Consider the following 26,303-nt stretch of genomic DNA (forward strand, 5'->3'; position numbering starts at 1 on the left):
CCGCGGGAGGGACGCCCGCGAAATGGCAGCTCGGCCCCGCGGGGCCGGGCCCGCCTCCGCCGGGCCACGAACGCCCTCACAGCCCCCTCAGGCGGCCGCCCACCAGCTCTCACCCCAGGCCGGGAGTGGCTTTACTCAAGCAAGCGCCGCTTTGCTTTTAAATAAATCCACAAAACCCTCAAGCTCCCTGCCGAGGGCCTTCGAAATTTAGAGTCCCTCCGCCAAGCTCCCTGCCGCCAGAGGGTGCCCTTGGCGAGTCTCAGCAGCTCGATTTTGGGTTTGAGGAGAAGATTAATGACTTAAAACACGTATTTCACCTCCACCGCTTTCCAGCTGTGCACGGGCTTTGGCTCCACCTTGGGTTTTGGCATCTCTCCTTGGTACCGTGCATTTTTATGAATGACCCTGGATGTAAATGAGCCCTTGCGCAGGCTTCCAGTGGTATGGTATTATATAGGTGGCAGGTGAAACGTTGGTTGGGTTGTACAAAAAAAGGGCTTTATCCCATGGTGGAGCCTCACAGTGAAATGCTGCAGAGATGCCTTCCACGCAGGGTTTGGCTTTTGCAAGGAAAAGCTCAACCTCAGATGAACTCTTTCTTTTGCCTCTTCCCTCCCAGCTCTGCATTCCTCAGCAATTCCCAAGCCAAATAAGGACCCTTAAGCCCAGGTCTTACCCATCTAATTGCCAGCACAACCCTACTAGCTCCTATACAGGAACCAGCTCCATCAAATTATTAAAAAAACTGCTGTCCTAGCCCTCCTGAGCAAGCAGCGAAGCTGCCAGAAAACTCCAAACTATCAGGAGTGCCGGGAGACAAGCCACAGGCATGGGGAGCAAGCAGGAAATTAAACAATTGCCATGGGAGAATGCACAATAAGGGAGATAGCCCCATCGCACTAGCACAAGATGAAAAACCACTTTGCATGAGCAGGACGCAACCGTGGAAGGGTCTGGTAAGGAATTTACAGGATTGTCCCTCCCATGAGCAGCATAGAGAGAACCAGGGTCAACAGGAAAAAAGTATTTTGCAGAAAAGCCCTCAAGGAACTTGCTGTTAAAGGTTACAAAACCACTAGCAGAAAGCTGGGGAGTGCTGTTGAAAGGAGAAGAGCTGGGAGGACATAGGGGAATTTCAGTGGGGGTGGAGAGGAGGGTTGGAGAGGGATGGAGGAAGGTGCTTACCAGGGTTGAAGGAGCCTGCGAGGTACCAGTGAAGGTTTTGGGGATGCCAAGCAGCTGGAGGGGATCACAATTAGGTTCGGGTCTAAACAGGATTGTGGAAATTTCATGAGACTGATGAAAATTGATAGGGGATCTCAAGTGGGGGAAGGCAGGCAGGGGACTAAGGATCACCTAAGAATAAGGGAGCTGGGCTACATCAGGAATGGGGCCAAAGAGAGCCAGATGGTGTTGCCATGAGCTTAACACCTACACAGCACTGCATCCTTCTTCTACGACCCCGTAGAACGACAAAGACCACTCACCCACCTGAGGGAAGGTGAACCAGGAACCAAGGACAGGCACAACATGGCCCAGGCAACAAGCTTACCAGCTGGGTGCAGCCCCACAGCCAGGCAAGCAGAGCGTGGTGCCGGTGGCACCAATGGGGCCCATCAGCAGTCCAGGCATCGCCCAGTAAAAGCAAGGCACTAAGATAACTCTAAGATCAATCTGGGAAAGCCTAAGAACAGATACACCTACGGGACAACCCAAGAAAAAAAAGTAGTTGCCCAGACCTCAGCTTAAATAGAGCTCCTGGAGCAATGGGTCATGGGTGGAGGTCCCAGCTGAGGCTGACTGGGGCAACTGAGGACTGTTGGTGCCCTCAGGCTCCCTACAATCCTCACTTGTTCCTTGTTTTCCCTCTGGAGATGTGGCAGAACCCCAGTTCAGCATGACGGCACATGCCAAGCTGCTGCCTCATGATTCTTCTCACTCCAGCATCATTGCTCCAGGACGTTGGCCCTTCTCTGTCTCCATCCACATCACACGGCAAGAAGGGCTGTGGAGGACAACACCTATGCTTCAACCTGTGTTGGACATCTGGGAAAATGGCCCCTGTCGTTCTTCGTGTTCAAGTTTTCTTCCACTTGTCTCAAGGCTGCTGCCAGTCTACACGAAGCCTCCACGGTCTTGAGCAGGGTTTGTTGCCTTTCCGCATGCAAACCTCTGAAGCACCAACTGTTGCCACCACTCTTCTGGCAACATTGATTGATTCCAGTATCTCTGGACTTTTCCTCAAGTAGTTTCACTGTATTAAAATTGCAGGGAAAGAAAAAAAATAAGAGAGTGTGTTGCATCAGGCAATGTCAGCAGCATTAGCACGGCTGCACTTCCCAGTGTCTGAGACTGAAATGCAAAAGTGCCCTGGCCTGAAGCGAATCCTTATTTCAGTCTGGGGAGGGTGGCGTGTTCGCCACACTTATGTAAAGCATTGTGATGATAGCTTTCAGTCGAAATATTCAAGCCTTTCTATGGATTCTGTTGTTGTTGCTATTTTAGGAGACCTGATGTCTCCAGGGAATGACTCAGAGTAGTTCATCTGTAGCTGGCCAGCATTAATCTAGACTAACAGTCTGATTTGAGAATGCATCTTTATGCAAGAAAACTGTTTAAGCATATGCTTAACTTTGGAGCTTGGCTAAAAGAAACTATTTTACGCACTGTCCTGCATCGGGCACAGAGCAGCAGTAGCCAGAAGGTGCTGATGCTCTTCAGTACTCTTCAATAGACCCACTCGTGGTCTCAGAGCATATCTCCAGGGTGATATATCCACCTGGGAAGGTTGGCCTCTTCAGGCTAGTTCAGCAAGGAACAAGCAGGGAGTAAACATGGAGACACAAAGTTCAGAGCTTACCTGTCCTCCCCCACCGCACCTCCGCTCACCCTAACCCGGGTCACCAGCCCCACAGCAGGGATGTACCGGCTCAGACACACTTTGATTTCGGTGCACGGGGCTAAGTTGGGGGCTGAGAACATCGCACTGCCCAGGGCAGGTGAGAGCCTTTGTGGGAGGTACCTGCAAACCCCTCTTGTCACCTCTTTGACTGCAAGAGCTGGAAGCCAGCTTGCTGGCAGACTGCAGAAAAGTGCGCTGCACCAGGGCTCTGCTGAATTACTTGCTTACTGCCAATAATGAATTTGGTAGAAATCCAAATTCATTGTTCTGACATAAATTGTTATAAAATCTGGCTGGTGTCACACTTGGGTCTTCCTGGTTTGTTCGCCTTCGGGGCATGAAGGTGGCCTTTGGGCTGTCACTGCAGTTCCTTGTTCCACAGCATTTTTTTAAGGTATAAACCCATTTATTATGCTGCCTAATTCCCTGTAACGTTGTCTGCTTCTGCATTTAATCAGGAAGGTGATTTGCATACAGATTCCTCTGCTGGTGAGAAGCATATGAGCCAGTGAAAGGGGAATGGAGGAAGCCATTCATGAAAACCTTCACAGAGCATGACTTTTCTGTTTGCTTTGCTCTTTGAGCCAAACACTGTCTAAGCACACTCGCTCCTGAATGAAGCCAGCTCCCAGGTCAGGGGACTGCTGGTGGTCTAGCTGGAAGAGGGCTTTGGAAAACACAGATCATCTTCTGGAAATGCCTGCAACTGCCTGTAGACCTCTGACCTGAATTTTGGTATCTCAGAGGCTTTCTGGGCAAACTTCCTCGCTCCATTTGCTTGTTTACTGCCCCTTTCGTCCTTGGTAAAATAATTATGGTATTTGGATTGCAACTATGTGGGTTGCAGCTATGCGATGTTGACGTGACCTTATTTGTAGTGCTGGTTGAGGTGGAGTAAGGGTCAGCATGTGCTGGGTCTTTGGAGGTGTGGACCTTCCTGTTGCACATCTCTCTATTTCAGGGATGATACTGCTCAGCGTGGTGTCACGCAGGTGCTGGCAGGGAGCAAGCCTTCTGCACAAGTTGATACTGATGTATCTGCTGTTCCAGCTTGTAGCTGCTCTGTGCAGATGGAGGACATGCTCCACTGGAGGTGGGATGACAAGGACACGTTTCCTCCTTGGGGGTAACATCGCTCTTCTTAGAGTGACTCCCATGAAATTTGCTGTAGACATGGGCACACCAAGCAGCAGCGGCAGGCCTCGCTGTGCTGTGTCCTGAGCTGGGGCTTTCTACCAAAACCAAACTGAGTGTCATAGGAGAATGGGTGAGTCTCCCAGCCTCTCACTGCTCTGCCAGAGATACCTGTCCCCGAGGGATGATGAGGGGGAAAGCAGTGTCCCTTTGAGCCCAAACGCTGCGAACTGTGAGCTGGAGAGGCCGAGGTACCAGCACCCATTTCATCGAGCAGAGAGGTGCTCACATTTAAGCACCCAGCAAAAGTCAGGAGAGACAATTGGTGGAGCATTAGCACATGCACAGAGAAGATCCTAAACAAGAGATGACCCTAAAAACATGTCCAGGGTATTTTTACCAGCCAGATCCTTCACGAACAGCTCAGCTCATTGGGAACATCCATGCTTTCGGGGGCTGAAGCAGACTGGTGTACAGCACGCTGCTTTCAGAGCCACAAGCACGTATCCCAGCACTTTTCAAAGCACAGGATGACTCGTTTTCATATCTCTATATTTCCACCTTGACCACTGCGTGTCACGCTAGATGCTGCCATCGAACGGTTTAGCAGATGCACGTGGTAAATGAATTTCTCAGCACAGATGGAGTTGAGCAGAAGGGACCTTTTCAGATGGGAGAGCACATGTAAGGGGAGCGAGGCCTGGGAGATTCAGAGTGAGCAGGCAGGAGCGGGTCTCGGCGAGTGGAAATATTTCAACAATTATGAACTTAAAAGTGGAGTTTAAGGCAAAAAGCTTGAGGTGAGATGTGTTAATCAGTCTGAAGGATTTGGGTTCCTGACTCAAGCTCAGCCTGGTGGTGTTTGCAGAGCCTTTTTTCCTCTGGATTATCTCCAGCTCATACAGCTCTGGGGCGGCTGAACAAACAGCAGTGATCCGACAGGCATCTCAGCCCACACTTGCAGTTGAGGTTGTTAATGGGTGTGCAGGCACCCAAAATCCAACCCAAGGTATCTAGAAATCTCCTGGATTTCCTTTCTTCCAGTGCAGGAGCTCCATTTGTCTCCGGTGATGGAGGAGAAGGGCTTTTTCTGGAGATCCCACCTGGCTCAAGGAGTGGTGTAGCAGGAGGGAGGCTGGGTGAGATGGGAGGCTCACCCCGAGTCCATGGGCAAACCTCCTAGTGCAGGAGCCTAGGGGTGGTTGTGGCATGGGGCACCAGCATTTTTGCAGCATTTTGGTATCGCAAAATGGGGCTTGTCACGGGGAGATGCTGTGAGTTATTGTGGAGGCTGAGTATTTGTGGCTGCCATCCCCGGCTGCTCTCAATCACAGCTGTGAGGCTGAGCTGGAATCAATCAGAGCCTGTGGATGTGCGGTGACAAACTCCTCATGCACAGAGGCCCTGCTCCCATAAATCCTGTAAGCACGTGCTTAACTTCATGGAGCAAGGTGATTGCAACACAATATTTTATTCTTGTCAGCTTCAGCGTTAACAGTTACTAGAATCACTTGGGTAATTAAGCTCTTGCAAGAATAAAATGAAAAAGTGCCAGGTGCCTATGGAGATCTAAATCATTTTTCAGAGTGGGTAGAAGAGCGGTTCTCAGCTTTCTTCAGTAGCTGGGGTCCTAAAATCCCCAGAGGCAGCGCAGATCCCCTCCAGATGAGCTGAAGGCAGCAGCCCTGCTTTTCTCAGGTGCCTTTTGCCAGCCATCTACCGGGAGCCAGTGGGTTCTCTGGGTTCTGTATGTGACCGTTGGGTCAGAAACTTCATAATGAAAGGAAGACCTTTTGCAAAAGGCATGGCTAAAATTTCATACCAAAGAGTATTTTTGAGAAGTATTAGTGTTTTAAGTGAGGAGTAACCAGCAGCAAAGTGCTGATCTCCTGCGGGAAAAGATCAGGCCCAGACCATAGGAGGAGAACTGCCTTCCCATGTCTGCGGGATGATGCGAGGAAGATCCCATCACTGTTTATATATGTTTATTACTGGGATTATATGAGAAAGGAAAACGGTTGGGTGCCCAACGAGGTTTAACTCTGTTTCTAAATGGCTGTGCTCTGTCCTGCTGAAGGATGGCTCTTCCCTTTCGTGTTTGAAGGGCCGTGGGAGGCAATGGCTTTAGCTTCGTGCCTAGTAGCTCATTTGGCAGGGCTTTGCGCCGAGGCTCCGGGCTCGGGAGCTCTGCAGCCTCGGCAGGGGCCAGGAGAGGGCAGCGGGGAGGCGCTCGGATACCCGCGGCGGGGATGTCGGGGGACACCCGGAGGCTGGCCGGTCCCTGCCCGTGCCCCGGCACCGCCACAGCCAGCCCGGAGCCGGCGGGGTGCTCCCGGTCACTCGGAGGGGAAAAACTCGTAACCAAACACACTGATAACCCCGTCCCGGAGGGGAAGGTCACCTAGGCGAAGGGTTGGACCTGGCTTTGCAGCCAAGCGTAGGCTCTGGGAAGCTGCAAAGCTCTGATAAAGCAAAACCCGGCTGTCTGGTCAACGCCTTTCTTGGCTCCTTGGGGTGCAGTGAGCAGATATGCTGCCCCATGCCAGCTCATGCCTGCTCACTTGTTGGTGAGGAGCTGGACGTGTCACCAGCTGGGCAGGACAGTGCTCGCACAGAGTCCCAGGGGGTGACACACAGTCCCCCTTCGGGGACGAAGTGTAGGGTGAGGACCCGGAGTGACCATCTGAGCCCCCGAGGCTTGACATGTGAGGTGGGACCAGCCTGGCAAATGTCCAGCTGGTAAGTCCGGAGCTGAACAAAGCCAGTGCTATTTATATTTATGTAGGGCAGGATGATTAATGCCCCGGCCTTTGCCATTCCAAATAAGTAGGGTAATTAGGGAACTGGCTTTATTTACTACGTAGCTTGGCATGAGGCAACCTGCGTGCCTGGCCCACACCCCCCCTGCACCCCTCCTGACTTGGGCAGAGCAGAGCTCGGGGACCGCAGGCTGCCCCTGGCTGCGTGATGGGGACGGCTTTGCACAATGACTGTTTGGGGATGCCAGCGGGCGGTTGCAACTGTAGTGAGCTTGCTGGAACCAGCTGTAATGCTACGAAATACCCAGAGGTAACTTTGAGGCTGCTTGTCTATCTGAAGATGCAGACTGGTACCCAGCAGTGTTTTGAGAGGCATCTACCCAGGACGTCGGACACTTAATCTTCTTGGATACCCAAGGGCACCTGCCTGCGTCACCCTGAGCTTAAACCCCTGTCGCTGCAGCCATCATTATGCTTTCTGTGCTCCAGCAGAAAATAAAAGCCCTTTTGGAGGTGGCTTCTAATTTTCTGCCTGTTTCACAAGGTATTTGTATTAAAGCAGGAGCAGGAAGCAGGATCCCGCTGTGCCGGGCGCTGACCTAACACAAAGCGCCACAGTGCTGATGAAACTCGTCACACCTACGCTGCATACCGCCAGGCTGAGTCTCCCCCGCCCTCTGGGCGCTGGGGGGGGGCATCTTCATCTGGGTGGAGCAGGTGAATAATGTCACCACATCAGAACGGCCCCACTTCACCCAGGGAAGAAATGATTCCCCGGGGCGTGAGGAAGTGGAGGATTAGCGCCTTGTCGTAAAGAAGGTGGCCTTGGAGCCCTCCCAAGGCTGTGCTGGCTTCTTGCATCTGCAGTGAATAGCAGCAGAGGGTTTGGTAGCAGCTGGCTCTCCTCTGGGCCAGGCTGCAGCCTTGTTTCCAAGCCAACCAGAGTCCCTCGTGCTCCCCAAACGGCTGCAAACAATAAGCCCAGCTTGCCTCCCCTGTACCAGGCTGAGCACGGCTGATACTGGAAGCAGAGCTGCCCTGGCTGTGCTGCCATGACAGTAGGGAAAGCTGAGGCAAAGGGTGCTCAACTCCTGCAGCACGCCGATGTCCACCTTGCCCTTTGGTGGCGGCTTGGTGTCCATGCGAGAGGCCCCGGCAGGGACGAGGCCACCTGGGAACAGCAGTGGCCCCACGTCCCTGACCTGCTTGGAGCGTTCTCCAATGCCAGGCTCGGCCCCAGCTGTCTGCAGGAGCGAAAAAGGTCTGTCTGTGCTCCGGTGGTGAAGTCCCTCACGTGTATTCTTCCCCCCCCCCCCCTGCAAAATACCAAATTAACAAAGGGAATCAAGCCTGGTACTACTGTGAAGACTGGATATTAATATCTCCGCTGACCAGAAGACAGAGCTTGAGTTCAAGAGATGCCACCTGGCATGGCTGGGGTCCCCTCCAGGGATGGTGGGTACAGGTTTATCCCACAGTCTCACACAGATTTCATCCTGGAGAGTCTCATTGCAATTTTATTCTGATTTTGAGGCAGGACAATCTATTTTCCCTCACGTTTCCCTCACAAGTCGCTCCCCACTGGTGCTGCACCACTCTTTATGTAATGGTGGCGCTGAGGGCCTTCCCTCCGTGCTCGGCTGACAGGGCACCTCAGGAGGGGCTCCGCGCCCCTACCTCCACCACACGTCCCCGCCATCCCGCGGCGCCTAGACCCAGGTCGGTAGCGGGGGAAGCCAGTAAACGCTCCCCCCCCGCCGCCGCACTCAAGATGGCGCCGCGCCGCACTCAAGATGGCGCCGGCGGACAGGGCGGGGTGGGGAGGTGGGGTGTGTGTGTCGGGGGGGAGGGGGTTGTGTGTGGCACGCACTCAAGATGGCTCCCGGCGCGGCTGAACGGGAGATGGCGGCCGCCGCGCAGGCGCGGCGCGGCGCGTCACGCGCCGCGTCACGCGTCGCGGCGTGACGTGCCGTGCGTGCGCGGCGCGCGGTGACGGAGCGGGTCGGCCGCGTCCCTTTGTTGGCGGCGGCTGAGGCGCGGCGGGGCCGGGGCCGGGGCCAGCGCCGGAGGTGGGGGGGGGGGGCGGCGGCGGCGGGCGCCAGCCAGGCCGGCGGGGTGGGGTGGGGGGGGGCCGCGGGAGCCGCCGCCGTTTCTTCACCGCCTCGCCATGGACTCGGACGAGGGTTACAACTACGAGTTCGACGAGGACGAGGAGTGCAGCGAGGACAGCGGCGCGGAGGAGGACGAGGAGGACGAGGAGGAGGACGAGCCCGACGATAACCTGGACCTGGGCGAGGTGGAGCTGGTGGAGCCCGGGCTGCGCGTCGGCGGAGAGCGCGACGGGCTGTTAGGGGGTGAAACGGGAGGGCTGGGCCCCGGCGGCGGCGGCGGTGGAGGCGGCCTGGGCGGCGGGCCGGGCCCCGGAGGCGGCGGTGGCCCCGAGCAGGAGGAGGATTATCGCTACGAGGTGCTGACGGCCGAACAGATCCTGCAGCACATGGTGGAGTGCATCCGCGAGGTCAACGAGGTCATCCAGGTGCGACCCCCTCGGGAGCGGCACCCGGACCGAGCTGGGGGGGGGGGGGGCGGGGAACGGGACGGGACGGGAACGGGACGGGGGAGGCCGGGGGTGTGTGTGTGAGGCGGGGTGGCCCGCGCCGCCAACGGGCCTCGCCTGAGGGGCGCCGGGCCCGGCCCTCCCGCCGCCCAGAACCTCCCCCCACGCGTTCTGAGGGACCCTCAAACCCCCCCCACCCCCGGGGGGGGCTCCTCGGTACCTCTCTCCCCCCCCCCCCCCCCCCCCCCCGGAGGGGCTCACCGGCACCCCCATCCCCCGGGGAGGCCCCTCGGGGCAGGCCAGGAGCTCGCTTCCTGCCGTGGAAGCGTCGGGACGAGGCCCTTGGCTTTAAAAGGGCTCCTCTTTCTTTGTGTGGTTTCTAGCCGGTGGGCTGTAATCTGTATTTTGCTTTTTCTTCTCCTCTGTCCTCACGCTAGCTGGGGCAGGGGGAGGGAGGTTAGCCCCTGCAGTTCCTTCGGTAAGCTGGTGAGTCGATGGCAAGCTCTGGAACTTGAGGAGAGGCAGCCAGCCACCGCTCTGGTTTTGTTGCCTTCTGCCTTCCCTTCCCCCCTGCCACATACAAACACGCTCCTGCTCATGGGGTTGAACCTTGTCGCGTTTATTTCTAGCGTAGACCAGGAAGGGATACAAGCAATCGCTTCAAAACGATAACTTTTTTCTCCCCAGTTTTTAAGTATGCCACTTTAAAATTGAAATTGAATTCAAAGTAACGTTACTGTCTTAAGATGAAAGTATCAAAGTCGTATCTGTTGGCTCTTGAGCTTTTGGAAAAAAATTCTAGCCACTGAAGTTATCTGGCATCCCTTTCTAAATGTTTATGGCAAGGTTTTGCTCCAGCTCACCATAAAGTTTCTGATACCGTTTGCTTTTTCTGCAGGTGACCAGAGTGCGTGGGTTTTCTTTTGTTTCCATTTACTTGATACTATTTGGAGTTAGCGCGAGTCAATAGAAAATGCTTCTCCTTTTCCAATATGCGAACAGGAATAGCGTGAGAACGTGAAATCTATGGATATGAAATATTGAAGGGTACAGTGCCCAGAAAGCGGTTGTTTTGCTAGTTGTATGTACTTCCAGTGTTGGTAAATCTGTTTAAATATGACATGCTTCGGTGAATGCTTTTGCCCAACTATTCTGTGCTCTACAGTAGCTGTAATAGCAGCTTTAAAATGTTGCTTTGTGTGCTATAAATCCACTGTAGTTTATGTGGAGCTTGATGCAAACAACTGTAAAAGTATTTGCATACTAAATTAGTAAATGGCATTTCTTAAGTCAAATTAGAATATATAACTTTAATAATAGTACTGTGCAAGTAAAGCTGAATAAAGGAGTCTGTCTAGATTAGCTGATTACCCTGCAGTTAAAGAAGATCTTATGGTTAAGTATGGATGTTTCTTTGCTACCAGATATTGATCCTAATATAGGGAGGGAAACAAATGGCAAGTAGACGAGTTGGCAACTTAAAGTTTTTACTCTTTGAAATAGCGATTAAAATGGTGAGTCTGTATCTAATGACTAAGACTGCAAAAATCGCGACCCATGCTGCTGTATTGAACAAATTCTACCATTTGTCCTATCTTTGCGTAAGTAAAGTGGTGGAAAAGTTCCTGCCAGTGAGGAGTAGTGAGTATTCCTGCATGTGTATTTTCCTGACCTGGCCGGCATGGTGGACTCACCTACATGTTCTTCATGAACTGATTTTTTTGGACAAGGTCCTGGTTTCTGGTCTGTGGGTTTTTCTCCCCTCTTCTACTGCCCATGACCTGTATGACTTGTGTGCTTGACCTCCGAGTTGCAGAACTAGTGGAAAGAGGTCAATATAGGTAAAGAGACCCTGCTCCTCCTCCTGTATCTGGGGTGGTGGTGGGAGGCCTGACCCTGCGATGGACTTGGCTGTGTTGGGCTCTGCAGAAGCCTTGCAGACCGCCTACACAGAACTGCTGTGGCTGCTGCTTATGCTTTAGTTATTTGTGTTAGGTTTGCAGTAGATATTCCTGGTTTAACAGAGCAGAGTGCAGAAAGCCAGTTTGTTTAGGAACGTCATGGGTAAACTCAGGACCTAAAATCAGCTTAAGCCCTGGAATGTATCAGAAGAGGGTAGAAAAACATTCAGTTGCTCTGAATGGCTTTTAAATACCAGCTTACTGCCATTAGATTTCTAGTCTGTTCAGAGGTAAGTGAACCAAATTCAGCTGATGCTTCAGTATTTGCTCATCCTAGCCTCTGCTGCTGGTGGTGAAATCTTCCAGGGCTCTGTTCTGTTTATTTCCTTGCTTTTGGCGCCCAACCAGGATTGCTGCTGCTGCTTTTCTGGTTCAGTAAACCTTTTCTGGAGTCACATTGGCTCAGGATCCTGCTGCGGATCCTTGGTTGCAGTGCTGTGATTCACTTGTTCCAGTTGAGTACTGGATGGCTTTGGTCTCTGTGTATCTACATTGGGTTCTTGGTATCAAATGATGATTGTTGCAGTTATGTTTTGTAGTGCTTGGGAACTTAGTTGTTCAAGTGAGGATGTAATGCAGAGGTGCTCCATACCTGTAAACTTCAGCTGTAGGTCTTGTGCCCTCTCATCAGTGCAGGTACTGATTTCTTCTGATCAGGAGTAAGATATAAATAGGATTTTGTTTCTCAGTTGATCATCTTTGCAGCTGCAGTGAAAGGAAAAGGTATCAGTGAGCCATGAAGTATCGGCAAGGGGGTATCTGAGCCATGGTAGGTATAAGTCTCTGTATTAAATGGCCTTTGTCTGTATTAAAACACTGCATTTGACCACTTTATTAGCTGATAGTACTACTAGTTGAAGGGACTAAATTAAATTTATTCTCCCATCCATTTAGTAATTTCCAAATACAAGCTGTATAAGAAAAATGTAAACTTCTCAGGACAGGGATTTGATCTGACGAAGACTTTGCAGGAGTAGTAGCTAACTTGTGGTAAACTTACTGGTTACAGAGACTGTAATTTGCACTGTAGCATGTAAAGGGCTCATGAAGACGGCTGCTTGGTGCCGAGCTGTTAACCTTTTTTTATTGCCTGGCCTTCTAAGACTGCTGAACTTGGAGTGAACTAGGGAGGTTTCAGAATGACTCAAATATTTAGACTATTTTGCATTTGTTCTTTCTTGTCTGAGCCTAAGCAGGCTTTCAGGCGTTTAATGATGATTTTTACAGAGTATTTGGCATTTATGCTTTTAATCTGATTTGACTCCATGTGTCGCACAACAAGAATTCCCCTTCCTCTCTGAATGCAAAAATAGGGGTATGAATAAGCCCCTTAACCTTGTGCTGTCGATTGGCTGAGACTTTTAAACCCCACCTCAGATCAGAGTATCACTCCCATTATATCACTATGATTACACAGAGTAGAGAGTCATTTGACATGTTATTTTGAATTTTAGTTGTCAAAGTAAACAGGCGCATTTCTGGTGGTTTTCCAGCTGCCGGCAGAATAACTTACTGAGCAACTCTAAAAACCTAGACATAGAGGTGATGTTGAACAAAAGGCTTTCTTCTCTCAGAGGCGTTTTCCCACAGTTGAATGTCTTCTCCATATTCTTCCTCTCTGAACTTTTGTCCAGATAACTTGCTGCCACTGTTAACATCTATTTTTTTATATCAGATTGCTATTTCCATCTTTGCTCTAGATTTTCTGAAAACAAACTTGAAAAATGTTTAGAATAGCATGTTTATTTCTGCTCTGAATAGAATACATGATGATCTGTGTCTCTAGTCTTGCTTGGCCCAGTGTTCTCCTTGCCTTGTTGCAAGCTTGTGCGATTTCAGTAGCTCTCAGTTGGGTTAATTTCTCCTTTTTGGTCACCTTTTTCTGGAGCATTCCAATGACATCATTGTGATGTCACTGACCATATTCATTCTTTCTGGACTTTGTAATAGCGAGGTGTTGAAAATACTGGCATGAAGCTCTGAGGTGGCTGGTGTTTAAAACGAAGTGCAGAAAAGGGAGTTGAGCCTCTTCTTTTTCTCCCCACCCCGCAGCAGGGAGCAAGACCCTCGATGCGGCCAGGTGTTGTGCCTGACTGCCACGTGGTTGTGAGCATGTCGAGCTTCAAACCTGGGCTTTCTCTGGAAGGAGGTGGCATCACTGGATCCAACAAAAGTTAGTCTAGCTCAAAAATACTTCTTTTTTTTTTTTTTTTTACTATAGGCTTTAAAATAAGGTTCTTCAGAGCAGTGCAGGTAATGTGTAACATCAGAGCATTTGTAATAAATAAATACTGGTTTTTCATTTACATGATGAAGGTGGCTGACTTCTTTGGAAAGAAGGCCAGGTCCTTACTGGATAAAAGCTTTGCTGTTAAAATAAGCCAGAACCCCAGGCCACTCTGAAGTTACAAAGCCATGTTTGTTAAATTTGTTGAGGAGCGGCTTTTTTGAGAGGCTGGCAGAGTTGAGGCGGTGCAGATATCCCCCAGAATGCTGCAGCCCTGCGGTTAAATAGAGCTCTGTTAGGGCAAGTGCAAACCCATTGTCGCTTGGCAAAAGGGGGTCTCGTTAAACAGTGGCTTTACTTGCTTGGACAAAATGTGCTAATTTCCAGTCGTAACTTAGGAAATGTCCCCGATGCTGGTGTAGTTCAGTGCTATGGGCAGTACGTTCCACGTGTGTTGTCCACAATAGGAATCACTTGCCAGTGAGCAACAGGAATTGCTGCTGTTGTACAGGATGGTGCTTAAAACTGTATTTAATGTTAGAGATGACATCTTGAAAACTCGGAGTACTTGAAGCTGCTTGACAAGCATTAGGTAGGAGTCTGTGGGCGGAAGCACTTCAGGCTGATGCTTCTTGCATTTGGGTCTGCTTGCGCTGCCTGCACAAGGTGAATTTGCAAGCCTCTAACTTTTCTTATTGTGTGGTTAGTTATTTGATAATAAAATTCTTATTGGGCCCTAAATGTTATGATGCTGGAAGGAAATGCTTTGTTATACTCTTTGTTTCTGTCATGCGGTGTTTATAAGGTGTTTCATTATAGTAGGAATGCATTTAATATTTCCAAGGAATGGAGTAAACTTCATTGTGACAAAGCATTCCTGAAATCTGGTATAAGCAATCACTGCAAAGCTTTTGGAAGTGACATGGTATCTGTTTCCTGGCTGCCAGGACATGTAATTCTGAATATAATAGAATTTTTTTTAAGACTTACTTTAAATTTCAGTGTTACCAGGTAGAAAAGTCTTGGTTTATCTGTTAAGTCTCCAGAGTAATTTAAACTTTGTACTTAGATGACCCATTTGCTTGATGCTTTAGATTTCCGTTTCTGTTAGGCCAAATGTAAATCTCATGGCTGGCCATGAGGAAAAAAATTTTATTCTGGTTTCTTTTGTCTCAACATTATTTTGCAAAGATCACAACAACGCTGCCTCCTCTCAGGGGCCTTGTGGATGCAGGTGGGGACTGTCATGTATTGGGGATGTTTCAAAGTGAAACTGAAAACACTTTGTTTTTTAGCTACTTTAAAACATTTGTTTCTAAAAGCAAGAAACAAATAGTAAATAGAATTATTGCTATTCCCTGTGGGTTTAATTTTAGTGAGCAGGACCATACTTGCCATGCAAAGTAGAAGTGTTATTTCTGCCATAACTTGGAAACTGATGTGCCACGGAGAAGTCTTAATTGAGACTGCAGCATTCACGGTCCTTGGTGTGAAACAACAGCTTTTTCTGGGTGTTAAGCGTAATTAAAAATGAAACTATAGCTTACACTTTTATACTTGTCCCAAGCTCAGACTCCTTAGTTTTAGCCTTGCATGAGTTAAAGTTCATAATAGGAAATAAAACCCAAACCTCTATGTTCTTTGTGTTGCTGTGATGTTACATGAAGGGTAAGGCAGTCCTGTGTCTATTCAAAAAATATTTCATGTTTTTTGCTTAGTGTTGTTTGGCAAGCAATGTTATATTTAGGAGCATGGCACACAGAATTTCAGTTTGAGTCTCTGCTTCTCGTGATTAAAACTGAGACCTGGAAAACTTCAACGTTTGTTTGAAGTGATGCCGTTAATTCATAAATTAAAAGTAGCTCCTTGTACAGAACCTCCCCAAGTGTCCTTTGCACCTGTTGAATTGTTTTCAATTTTCTTTTTTGAAAATAATCTTTCTTCCCCTTTACTCCATGAATGAGATAAAGTAAACAAGAATGTGGTTCTGCTGTTCGGTGTCAGATGCAATAGAGCAGTTTAAGGAAGTGATTGTTGATCTCCAAGCTGTGCTCCTGTTACAATAATGAGTCAAGATTTTCATACAGAAATAATTTGTAGGAGCCTTTTCTTTCTGGAGGATGTAGCTGCTTGTTCCTCTGCTTAGGAAAGCCCCTTTTGAAGGGTTGGTAACTAGGAAAAGAATCCAGAATTTGTCACGAGAGCTGTGACTTTCCATGGCAAGTGACTGTGAAGCTGAAAGTCCTATCTATGTAGCTCAGTGCGTAACTTACCTGTTCAGGGTCATGCTTCCAGTCCTCTGGACTTGTACTGCTTTTGGAGTTAGATGGATCTAAAAATATTGCAAGTGATATTTTCTCTTGTTTGTGGCTGGCTACACTGTATTATTGGCAGCAATAAAGAATGTTTGGAGGCTTTTGCGTGTATACAAGCATATAATGCTGCTGAATTTCATAAAGTCATTCAGTAGCTTCAGCAATTGCGAGAAAAATGCAGGCTCGTTTATTGTAAAACACACACAGAAGGTTCATAGCTACTCGGTAATGCCAAATGGTGCATTTGAGTGCAGCCTGGAATACAGATGCCTGCGTGTTTGAGAGAGGACTACTGAGCTTGTGTAGGATATCAGTGCAGGAGGCTCCAGTGTGACAAGGAAGTGATTGACTCTGTGTGAGCTGGAGAAAAAAAACCCATTTTTTAATTTGATAATGGAAATTCTCATAATATTTAGATATCTTCACCATCCCAGCTGTTTACTGTTGGGAATGTTGAACACCTTGAGTGTGTCTGGTCTGTATTTGATTCCTTAGCTTGCCTTTAGCGTTTGATCTTGAGCTGTGATGGAAATACTGTTTAAGTGAATGCTTTAAAAACTGCTGTTTGAAGCTTCCTCAGTACTTGAGTTTCACACGTAACTTAGTTTTGTAGTGTTTATACTTCACAAGTCGGTGCTTTTTTAGAATTTCAAATGTCCATATAACTACAGACACTCTTTCAAAAGAGGTCCCTTGTTTACATGGCGTAGCAATGCTGAGTAATTATTTTTGGTATTCGGAGTAGTTCACTGTGGTGTGTGTTTGAACCACTCTACGTATGCAACACTCAAATACAACTGTCTGCGTCAAGTCTTTTGCCTGTTTGTAGGGACTGAGAACTCTTGCCAAACGTCAAGAATAATTTCAGATCCAAAGTCTTATGTAGATAACTTTCAACAGTACCTAAGTCACTTAGAACAAGGAAGAAGCTAATAAGCTGTTTAAATACTTTTCAGAAAAATTTGCTTCTTCCCATTGTAGCTTAGCTGCCTGCTTGTGGACATGTTGGCTTGCCTTGTGCAAGTGTCTTGGCAACGGTGGTGCATTCTGGCATTGCCAGTGGTCTTGCCAGCTGTTTTGGGCAACATCTGAGAGCTGGCGGGGCACCTAGCTGCTAGGCATTGCCACTGCCTAGTAAAGAGCAAACAAAAAACTCTGAAAGAATTGGCTTAGGAGGGACACGTGTACCCCTTTGGTGTCCTCCCTTTGGAGAAGTGTGGAACCTTAGACAGCTTAAGTGGCGAGCACTACTTCTCTGTGACTGTTATGGTGTGTGCCTGTCCTTGCTTCCAGGCTCTGGCATGTCTGTGTGACAGCAAAAGATTGTAGTCTCTGTGGATATATGGGGGAGAGGAACCAAATACTGCTGCTGGGGACAGTGGAACAACTGAGAGCCCTGTGAGCAGGTGATTCTTGGCCATAATCTAGGAGTAACTGCATGGTAGACTATGTACCACCTACCTAAAACTCAGCTTCTTGGCCTTCTCCTGAGCTACTGATGGTTTCTAGCTGGTGCCCACTTGCTTGGGCTGACATGTTAAGTTCCTTCTCCCCAACCTTTTCTAAAGCATTCTTGGTTTTGTGTCTTCCTCAGTTAAAACTTTCACGTCCCAGAGTGCCATGTGGCAGCTCGCATTTCCAGGGATGAGCAGTGAAGTGATCCTGTCTTGGCCATCTGCCTCAAAATTAGGTCTTCTGGGAAGGTACTTGTGGCTGAAACGTAAAGGCATGAAAGAGAAAAGGTTTTTCCTATGACTTAATCGATTCTCTGACTTCTTGACCTGAGGCACCCTCTACATTCTGGGACACCATGAACTTGCCTTTTCTTATGGGGAGGATGTATGTTAATTCACAGAAGATCAAGCTTTGATTGGTTTGTGATTGAGGAATTGGGGAGCTGGAGGGAGATAATCCCCAACGTTGGAAATTAAAAGCTTGGGTGTTTGCTTATTGCCTTTACAGCCCTTCAGAAAAATTGTCTGTGCTTGATGGAGTAATGTTTTGTGTGTTATTTCACCAGATGAAGGATGCAGACTCTAAGCTTGGTTTTCCAGCAGATAAACAGGATAGATATTGTAGGAGTTCGTGCTCAGAAGGATTCTGCTTGGGCACAGTTGAAGCCTTCTTGAAGTGGAGAACACATACTAAAAATGTGGAACCAGAAGAATCTGTATAATTGCACCTGAAAATAGTCAACTGACAAAATAACTGACTATTTTGGGCGTTAGTTCAAAGATTTTTATTTTTTTTTAAAACTTAATATCTGTCTATTCCTATTAAGGAGAAAGCATGAAGAGACTTTCTTCCACGATAAAGAAATTAAAATTTTAAGTGGTTCTGAAGGCTTTTGCTTCCTCCCTGGTATTATTAAGCTAGGGCAACCTCCAAAGGAGTGTGTTGAGTAAGCTATGTACTACCCTGGCAAAGTGCATTTGACCTGTTTACTTTAGCAAAACTTTTTTGGAGCCACAGAGAAAGTGGCTGGTATTTGAACAACCCCGTTATATAAAAATCACTGGAGGACATACTTGATTTTTACCATTCCTGTGCTGCTTTGATGTGTGTGTGGAAGCTGGTGCAATAGTTACGGCGTAGTGAAATACTTCACTCTGGGTGACTTCTTTTTAGTTTTTTTTTAGGTTTTTCTTTGGTTTTCTGAGCTAAGGCAGCATGGGCTGTTGTTGGTAGCCTCCCATTGCTGCTTGGCTTGAAACACCAATAAACTCGAGCTGTTGTGGTGCTTTGAGTTTCTTTGGGTGTTTAATACTTGTCTCAAGCGGTGCTTTTTGAGATGCGGGCGTGTATAGACAGGTGCACCTGCAACATGAAATAGGGGGATAGTTATATATATGTTGCTCTTGGCTTAGGCAGTTCCCACTCCCTCACTGCATGGGTACAACTCTTCTCAGGTCCAAGAAATGAATGGGATCAGTGAAAACTCTGATTAAATGTGCCTCCTTTCGGCTCTTATCAGTCAGCCTACTGTTTGACCCTGCGAGCGGTTGCTTTTCTCTATTTGCCAGAAGTGATGGTGGTTGAATTGCTCAGCTCTGTACTGTCAGCAAAAGAAATGCATGTGTATCTACACCTGAAGACAAGGGTTTTGTGGCCTGTTTTGGGCGCACATATAATTATAGGTGTGTATTTAACTTTTGAAAGAGCTCTGGATAGTTTTTCAAAACTTTGATCCCCCCTGCAGGTGATAATTTTGATTTGTGTGTGTTCTTGTGTAACAAAATACAAACACAGTCAGCATTCCTTTGTCTGGCAGATAGAAATTTGGAGAGGGATTAGGGGAAAACAGAATTCATGTGAGTAAACAGTCTCTCCTGCAGTGAGCTTTCCTGTGTGGGAAGAATACCTTAAGAATTAACTCCTAATAATCTACATCCTAGTCATGTTAGGGACCTGAGAAATAGGGAGGTGGAAGGAATGATCTGGAAAGAAGAGGAGTTAAGGATCTCTTCTGGGAAGAAGGGAGAATGTGTGGGAGAGCCATGTCTCAAGGGTGTAACTGAAGGAGGAACCTCCCAAGGCCTGATGAGGTTAGACTCCAGAGTAGCTGCTTGGAAGTGACAGAGCTTCGCTGATCAATGTATATTAAAACTAGGCTGAACAGCAACTTTTTATTAAAAAGATAGGAAGAACAACACTCCAACAGTTAGTTAGCAGCTTTATTTCTCTTCTGGGAGCTCTGACAGTTGCTAGTAAGCCCTGACTGTAAGGCCCTGCCTTAAAGTGAAGAATGAGGGTTCTCATTCTGCATTCCTGTTCACCTAAGTGATCTCAATAGATGCTGTTAATGTGAAGTTTGGTTTTGTGTGAAGTGAAGGTCTTTGGGGTAAAATCCCACCTAGTATGCATACAGGAAAATAAGGTAACACTTTCTAAGTACTGTGAAGATCTGATGAACAAATGCGTCTGACATCTTTGTTTTGGTAGTTAGTAATACTTCTGTGATGACTGAAAAGCTGTCTGAGAAAATTGAGGTGGTATTCTTTGATTTATATGCATTATATATGCATTAGCATGTTCTGTAATAACCATTCTCTTTATTTTACTTGGTAAAATGATGTGTTTGGAACGTCCTTATTTGTATTGCTAAGAGAGCTGAAATTAATACTTGAAAATTTACTCTGTTATATTTTTATGTTGGATGATGACAGTTGATAGTAAATGCAAGTGTAGTTCTGTATGACAGCAAAGATAGTCTAATGTGATACAGGTCTTGGACTATTGTAGTTTAGAAATGCAAGATACTTTGCCTTCGATTGGTAATTCTGTATTGAGGCACTGGAAATGTGTTCAGAGATTGTATAGAAACTGGTATGATGCTTGAGAAACTGGTAAAATGCTTGCTGTTTGGCTGGCTTGCTTAATTTCTGAATCTGTCATCTACTTTGTGGTGTTACTGTTTGGGAACTGCCTTCCTAGCTCTGATACTTATTTTTTTCACTGGTATGATAGCTTCTAGGAGGGGAACAGGGTGCAAAGACTTGGAGCTGTGTTTAGGGATGCCTGGGATGGCTGATACTGAAACTATTTGGAGGGAGAGTGCTTGGAGATGTTTGTGGTCTATGTCATCCTCATGTACCACAGGGTAATTCCCCTGGCTGGTGTCCTGCTATCGCTTGCAAGGGTACCTCCACAGGCAGGCAGTGCTGTGATTTGGAAGAGGCTGGGTGCCAGCCTTTTCAGTGCACTTAATTATCTGCCAGTCATTAATGTAATTATTCGTATTGCTAGCCTTCACATGAGTTATAAAGCAGGACTGATTAGGTGGGGTTTTTTCTCTTGCAGAAGCCTGATGATAGGTTGTAATATTTTAATGGGAAAGGAACAAGGGATATCCTTGTCAGCCAGCACACAGTCCCATCAAATACAAAATTGCACATCCAGGTTTGTTTCCTGTTCACTGCTGAAAGGAAGATATGCCAGGTGCTTTGGAGGGTCTGCACATACTTGCCAGTTTAACTCAACTGCTTTAGAAACGGTTTTGATTAAATGAGTGCAAGTTCATGTAGAGGCAAGTCTTCAAAGTCCCTAAATAAGAAAATGGTGGAAAAAATTGGAGGTTTCCTATTTTTCCGGCTGTATGACTTGTGTTTTCTTATTTCTGTGTTGAATCCTAACAGAGTATTTTCTCTTAACTCAAGGGAGCTCAGGTACTTGGTTAAAAATACCTGCAGCAGTCAGAGACTGCAGTTACAATTTTAGGTGTATCTTGTTAAAGGATGGGAATGAGAATGAACAAGAGAATTGCTAAACATTTCATGCCTCCAGAATATCCTTTCTTCAAAGGTGGCTTCTGCGGAGCCCTTGGAGGAAAAAGTTTTGGGGTGTAAACAGGCAAAATTACTTCTTGTAGCGGAAATCCTGGCTCGTAAAATAGGATGTTGCCAGGGCTCTGTTTTGTTGGCTATAAAACTAAGAAAGATTAAATGAGCAGAGTATGGTGAATAAACTGCAAAGTCATCATTAAAAAATGGTCTGAGCTAGAAAAGGCTTGTTGGGAAAAGGATGCTGGCAGATTTTCCTAGTGCAGATGCAGCTTCTGCCAGCAGAAAAAAGTGCTTTTGCAGGTATAGCTGCTTTTGTGCAGGGAAGTGATATAAGCTATAACCACATCTGCTCTGGGGCTTTTGCCAATGTAAAGATATTGCCAAAGATTACATCCCCAAGACAGTGCTGCATTGGCAATGATTTCCTGGGCCTATATAGTTTAAGAGTGTTAAGGTGGCTAGATTTTTTTTTTTCCTGATAGAGAGTTGTAGACTAAGGTATAGTCCTCACTGGGGTAGATTTACTGCCTATTTGTCAAGGTGACATTGTGTGTATAAAACATTTTGCCAGTAAATACTTCAAGGGTTAAGCTCTTCCTGTTTTGTATTATATTGCATTGCAATTTGGCAAGACATCTGTCTTTCTGCTGAATGATGCAGAGATGATACATGGGCAGCGTCTGCTGTTGGAAAATGGGAAGGTGGCGTAAGAACTGGGATCCAGTTGTGAAGCTGGATTGCTAAATGGGGATGTGTGTTTGATCTACACTGAATGGTGACTGACTGCTGTGGTACAGCATGGTGCACCGAAGTGCTTTGTTTAGCCAGGTGTGTGCAACACTAAACAATTTTAGGGCCTTTGTCAGTGATGAGGAGATGAAGTCAGCCCAAGGGAGGTGTTTTTGTTTTGTTTTGTTTTTTTCTTTTGTGAAGTAATATAGAGTGTGTTGCTGCTTTTGTGAGTGGGTAACATTTCCGCTCTGTCCAAGTGAAGCGTGCTGGAGAGGGAATGGTTTGTAAAGGTGGGAGCTGCTTTGAGGAAAGGACAAAGTCGGAAGCAATAAGGGACAGAGACATTAGGAGAAATACCTAGTGCTTGGATGCTCACCAAAATGAGGCCTGAAGGAGAAGATAAGATGGAAGAATGTTAAGGATTTTTCCTCCATAAAAATTCTCTAAGAGCTCTTGTAAAGTGCCACTGGCTAAAACTTCTTCAGCTAAGCCTGTGCTTCTCATCAGTCACGTTGTCTCTGAAGGGGTTAACAGTTGCATGCCACCAGTGACCGTGTATCCAAATATATCTGAGCTAACCTGGCCATTGCCATGAGAGCAGTTTTTAATTGGGATGGCTTTTGTTTAATTTTCATGGTAGATCTTTAACTTACTGATTTTTGTGAGTGCTACTTCATCATGCTCATGGAAGAAGTTATTGTGCATTACCATTTTCTTCTCCCTGTCTGCATATTTGTTGGAAAATGTTAATTATAATGTTCTGAAGTGGAAGTCTGGATTCAGGACACAGGCTGCACAGGTGTGTTATTTCAAGATTTTTGCATGCTAAGTATTTTCCCCCAAGCACCTGAGAGTCTGAGAGCTCTGACTTCTGCTGCAGGAGGTAGCCTGTCCTTTTGCTCTCATTCTTGTCAGAAGAGGAAAATGCTGTGTAGTCAAGCACCACAATAACTGCTCAGTGAGAAGAACCACGTGTTTTGTGCTGGCAGTGCACTTTAGGGTAAAGCTCTGTTCACAGTCAGGGGTTATCCTGGAAACAACTGATTTTGAGCAATCAACAGCAGTTGTCTTGAGGTGATGTACAATTTGGGTGGATTGGCTGTCTTCTCTAATAAACATCTCGTCTGTCTTTGTGATTGAGCATACTGTGATAGATGATCTCCATTAGTGCCCAGTAGCAAAAGCAGGCGGGAGATCACCTGACAATTTGAGACTTAACCAGCACTTGAGACACACATTTAAGTTGGACATCCTTGGGGTCTGATTCTCTGCATGTGCACTGTCTGAAGCGAGGGCACCCTTTCTTTAATCATCATCTGGAAGGACCTTTGAGACCAGGAAAAGGACAATTTGAGAGACCTTTCTAGAGAACTTATAAAACTTAATCCAGAAAATCAAGTAGTCGTTTTCTTGGTACATGTTTGAGCCTACAGACAGACCTGCTATGGAAAAAGAACACAAGTTACTGGGAATTGACCCTCCCCAGCATTATTGTGATGTTGACTGTCAGAAAAATATTATCATCCTCTGTTTGTCTCATTTTGTCTACACAGTTCAAGTATGCCATGGTATCATTAGTTCTTCAAGTTATTCTAGGAAAAAAATAGTCTTTTGACATTACAAAATACTTACAGGATACTCTTCTAGGAAGGACTTTGCAGATGTGTGTGGGGGGGTGTTTTTAAGTGGAATAGACGTTTTTTTTGTTGGATACTGTTCCGTCACAGCAGATCTTTGTGAATGAGGCATGATAACTGATCTTCAGGAATGAAGTGATGGTTTGGCCTTTTTGAAGAGGACACGCAGTATGCTGTTATATATTGTACTGTAAGATACTTTCTGTAAAAGTGCCATCAAAAAAGCAAATTCTCAAAACTGTTATGTGTGGCTGTAAGATTCTTGTGCAGTACAGATTTCTTACTAAGTTCAAGGGCAACTTCTAATACTTTCACACATCTGCTAATAGCGTCCTCTTAACACTGCCCATCCATTGCCTTTTGACCTGGTGATGCCTTTGAGCATGCTTAAAGCAGCAAAAGTGAAGTTCTGTTATCTTCAGGGCATGCAAAATCCATGGAGAAGTCCCAGCTACTGCTGACCAGTAGGTAGTTCACTGGCCAGGGTTGAAATGACCTGTTCTTGATGTTGTGTGAGCTGCTGGAAACTGGAGTTAGCAGAGACAGCAGTTTTGCTACCTCATGGGGAGGAACAGTGCCGGTTTCCTACAGAGATATGAAGCCTGTGAAATGGGTATAGCCCTATGGGTAAATCTGGCTTTGGACCAGAATCTGGCAATGTACAATGCTGACTGTGGTGAAAGAGTGAAATCAATGTACCGATACATATTTGAGTGAGGAAAAAGAAGCAGGGAAAGCTTTCTTTTTTTGAGACAACTTAAGACTTATACAAAATGATTTAAAGGAGAAGGCAATTGTACAGTTCCTCTTTCAGCTTTATTCCTTTACAATCTGTTTCTGCCTGCAAACAGGACAGTTTCTGTAGGTCACATCGGCAGACCTGTACTTTCCCAGAAATACACAGTTCATTCAGAAGTTGAGTCACTGAAGACAACATTCCCCTGAAACCCAAATGCGGTGCTTTGGGTTGTTTTCTTTTTATCAACTTGATGAGTAGCTGACCTGACATATGCCACTTCTAGTCTTTCCAACATTGACTAATAAAAGACCTTAAAAAAAAAAAAAAGGTGTATTTTTGTCTTGTCAGGCTCATGACATGGTTACATTGAGGATGCATCTTTGTAGATACTGGCAGTATTCCCACAGTTTACTATCAAAATCTTATGTTTGGTAGCCCAGCTGAATATAGCCCCCAGACACTGTAATGACATAGACAGGGCTAGATTCTGCTCTTCTTAGTAGCTGGACTGTACTCCTGAGCAGCCACTTCCTTCAAGGTCTGTCTTGCAAATGGAGAAAGTTATTGGAAGAAAGATGTCAAGGTGTTGTATGTTTCTTCAAGATGAGAAACAGTATTTCTGGACTATGCTTTCTGGCATGTAAGCTACAGTTGCTGGTGATATAACAGTGGAGAAAAGGGGGACCTCTGGCTCTAACTTGCATCAAATTATACCCTGATATGCTTTAAAGTCTTTGGGATAAGAAGATTTAGAGAGCCTGTTGACATGGGGAAGATCCAACTTTGACATGTCTGACACATGGCTCTCAGCAGACTGATTTCACAAACAAATTTCTTGGAAGCAAGTCCCTGTTGTCTGAGTTGTAACAACTCAGCTGTCTGGCCACATGGTGATCCCACTCTGGGTTAAAATAAACCAGCAACCCCTTTAACCTGGGTCAGTTCCTCTATCTGGTTCACTTGTAGCTGTGCAAGCAGTTGTGCTCCCATCGCAGAGCAGTCAGTGGCAGGCCAAGGAGCCAGCGGTTGCATGAGCTTGTGTTGCTGCTGAAATAAATACTTTCTGAGCTGTTCCTTCTAGGTTTGGTCGTGATGGGATGCAGCTTCTTTGGAGCAGGCTCTGAAGAGCACGTTTTACTGCCCTGCCTAGTTACTGCCCCATTTCAAAGTAAAATAATAATCCAAGTAGCTGTTACTTTATCTCATAGGCAAAAATAAGAGCTGGTGCATAGCTAAGCCATTCTGGGTTTCTGGAGTCTTCCTCAGTGTCTCTAAAATCTTGTGCAAGGGAAGCGATTTCTTACCTGGTTCTGACTAACCTGTGCAGTTGGGCTAAGCCAAGGTATTTTGGTACATACTGCCCGGTCACTGAACTCCTCAGCCTTCGTTTGTTGTTTCTTTCTGTGGCAAAATGTGCTTTTGCATTCCTCTTGAACCAACATAGTATATTTTCTTCAAGCCTGGCATTAGTGAGTTGACATACTGGTTTGAGAGAAGCATTGAAACCATACCCATGTGTCTTTTCTAGTCTTCTAGAGTCTGTTGGTCTGAGGGACTGTGCAGGATGAAGTATGAAATGATGCTTCTTTCTGCCATTGGGGATGCTTGTGATCTGGAGAAAATGAACAGTTTTCCTGTTTGATGGAGCTGGATCTGTTTGTGGTACACATATAGGAACAGTGCAGTAACTGTCTGGCAGGTCAACATGAAGTGTGGGGTAAGAACTTTTATAGGGTTGGGGTCATGTACGATAGAAGGGGAAAAACAGAGCCTGGAGGTCTGGAAGAGCAGTGATGTATAATGTCAAGCAGGAAGGGGACTGAGCTATGGTTTGTGGATACTGATTGTGCGAGTAGTATTCTATGGATGAGCAGGGAAGGTGACTACACGTTGTTTTTTATTGGGACACAAAGGTCTGGTATTGCTTTTTCTAAATAGCTGTCTGTTTGTTTCATTGATTTCTTGTCCTACAAGAAGTAATGCTGTGAGGCACTGGATGTTGATTGAAGGTTTGGCATGAGGGGGAAATTGGTGATTACCAGGGACCCGGACTCTACC

The 26,303-nt window shown here is 46.7% G+C and overlaps 1 protein-coding gene across 3 annotated transcripts in view; it reads left to right on the forward strand.

Moving 5' to 3' along the window:
* Positions 1 to 8,896: 8,896 nt before the first annotated feature.
* Positions 8,897 to 26,303, forward strand: part of ARIH1 (ariadne RBR E3 ubiquitin protein ligase 1) — a 62,294-nt gene continuing 44,887 nt past the window's right edge. Inside the window, exon 1 of one of the 3 annotated variants that reach the window (XM_049812374.1) lies at positions 8,897 to 9,331. In XM_049812374.1, the coding sequence (XP_049668331.1) occupies positions 8,963 to 9,331 (369 nt within the window). In that variant the 5' untranslated portion in view covers positions 8,897 to 8,962. The remainder of the gene's footprint in view (positions 9,332 to 26,303) is intronic. The other 2 variants (XM_049812372.1, XM_049812373.1) reach the window with 2 other exon arrangements.

Source organism: Accipiter gentilis, chromosome 10 (genome assembly GCF_929443795.1).
Source record: "Accipiter gentilis chromosome 10, bAccGen1.1, whole genome shotgun sequence".
Taxonomy (NCBI): domain Eukaryota; kingdom Metazoa; phylum Chordata; class Aves; order Accipitriformes; family Accipitridae; genus Astur; species Astur gentilis.